The sequence below is a fragment of the Manacus vitellinus genome, unplaced genomic scaffold (assembly GCF_001715985.3).
Source record: "Manacus vitellinus isolate BGI_N305 unplaced genomic scaffold, ASM171598v3 scaffold_48_pilon, whole genome shotgun sequence".
Taxonomy (NCBI): domain Eukaryota; kingdom Metazoa; phylum Chordata; class Aves; order Passeriformes; family Pipridae; genus Manacus; species Manacus vitellinus.
In genome coordinates this window covers 4,557,497-4,558,367 of record NW_021940593.1, presented here as the reverse complement: position 1 = coordinate 4,558,367, position 871 = coordinate 4,557,497, and the positions used below count along the sequence as shown (strand labels likewise).

At 51.7% G+C, this 871-nt stretch overlaps 1 protein-coding gene across 1 annotated transcript in view; it reads left to right on the top strand.

Moving 5' to 3' along the window:
• Positions 1-667: 667 nt before the first annotated feature.
• The window catches only part of DKK1 (dickkopf WNT signaling pathway inhibitor 1), a 4,214-nt gene continuing 4,010 nt past the window's right edge, over positions 668-871 (top strand). Inside the window, exon 1 of the mRNA XM_029962596.1 lies at positions 668-678. Within this exon, the coding sequence (XP_029818456.1) occupies positions 668-678 (11 nt within the window). The remainder of the gene's footprint in view (positions 679-871) is intronic.

The following is an 871-nucleotide window of genomic DNA, read 5'->3' as shown; positions in this document are numbered from 1 at the left end:
GGCGCCTTGAGGGCTTTCTCAGCAGAAGGGGGAATTCCCTCTCACCCCGACCCCGGCTTATGCTGGTTTTTACACCATCCCTTTGGTTTGTATCCTTATTTCCCCCAGCTTTCTTCTTCCACGGGAGAGGTTTTGTTTGTCGGACAGATGTCGGTCACCCCCCGCTCGGTGGCCGCTTGCACTCTTTTGATGTTGACTGAAGAACTTTGGGGTTTTTTTTCATAAACTTTAACTGCTTTTGTTTGGCTCTGTACTTTCCCTGCAGCTGTAATTGCCGAGTGCCTGTTGTATACTTTATAGAGTTGAAATAAAAATAATTACTTTTGAACAACGTGTCGAGGGTTTCCTTCCGCAGCCCAGGCTGAGTCTGGGGGAGCTCTGCTGCTCAGGGATTAAACTGGGGTGGTGGGGGTCCTGCTCTGGCCAGGTGACCCCCACAGCTCACTTCCTACCCAAACTATCCTCTGAACGTGGCTCATCCTCGGGGATGAAGAATTCCCTTTGTGTTTTGAGTCCAGGGAAGGCACCGTGTTCCCAACACGAGTTGTGTCATCCCTGGAGAGGATGTGACTCAAAACAGCACTGCTGTCAAAAAAACTGGTTGCCCAGAGAAGTGTCCAAGGCCAGGTTGGAGCAACCTGAGGGAGTGGAAGGTCATGTCGAGTCCATGACACACAGGTGAGCAAAACCTGGGCAAAGGAGCAAGAAAACATCCTCCCAGGAGGGAAATAAATGTGGTAACTGCCTAAGGAGGAGCTGGGAAACATCCCAAACCGTTCTGCGGGATGCAGCAATCGCAGGTCCAAGTTAATCAGGCAATAAAAAGCGCGGGGTGACGTGGCCCTCACCTGAAACTGCCGGGGGAACACCG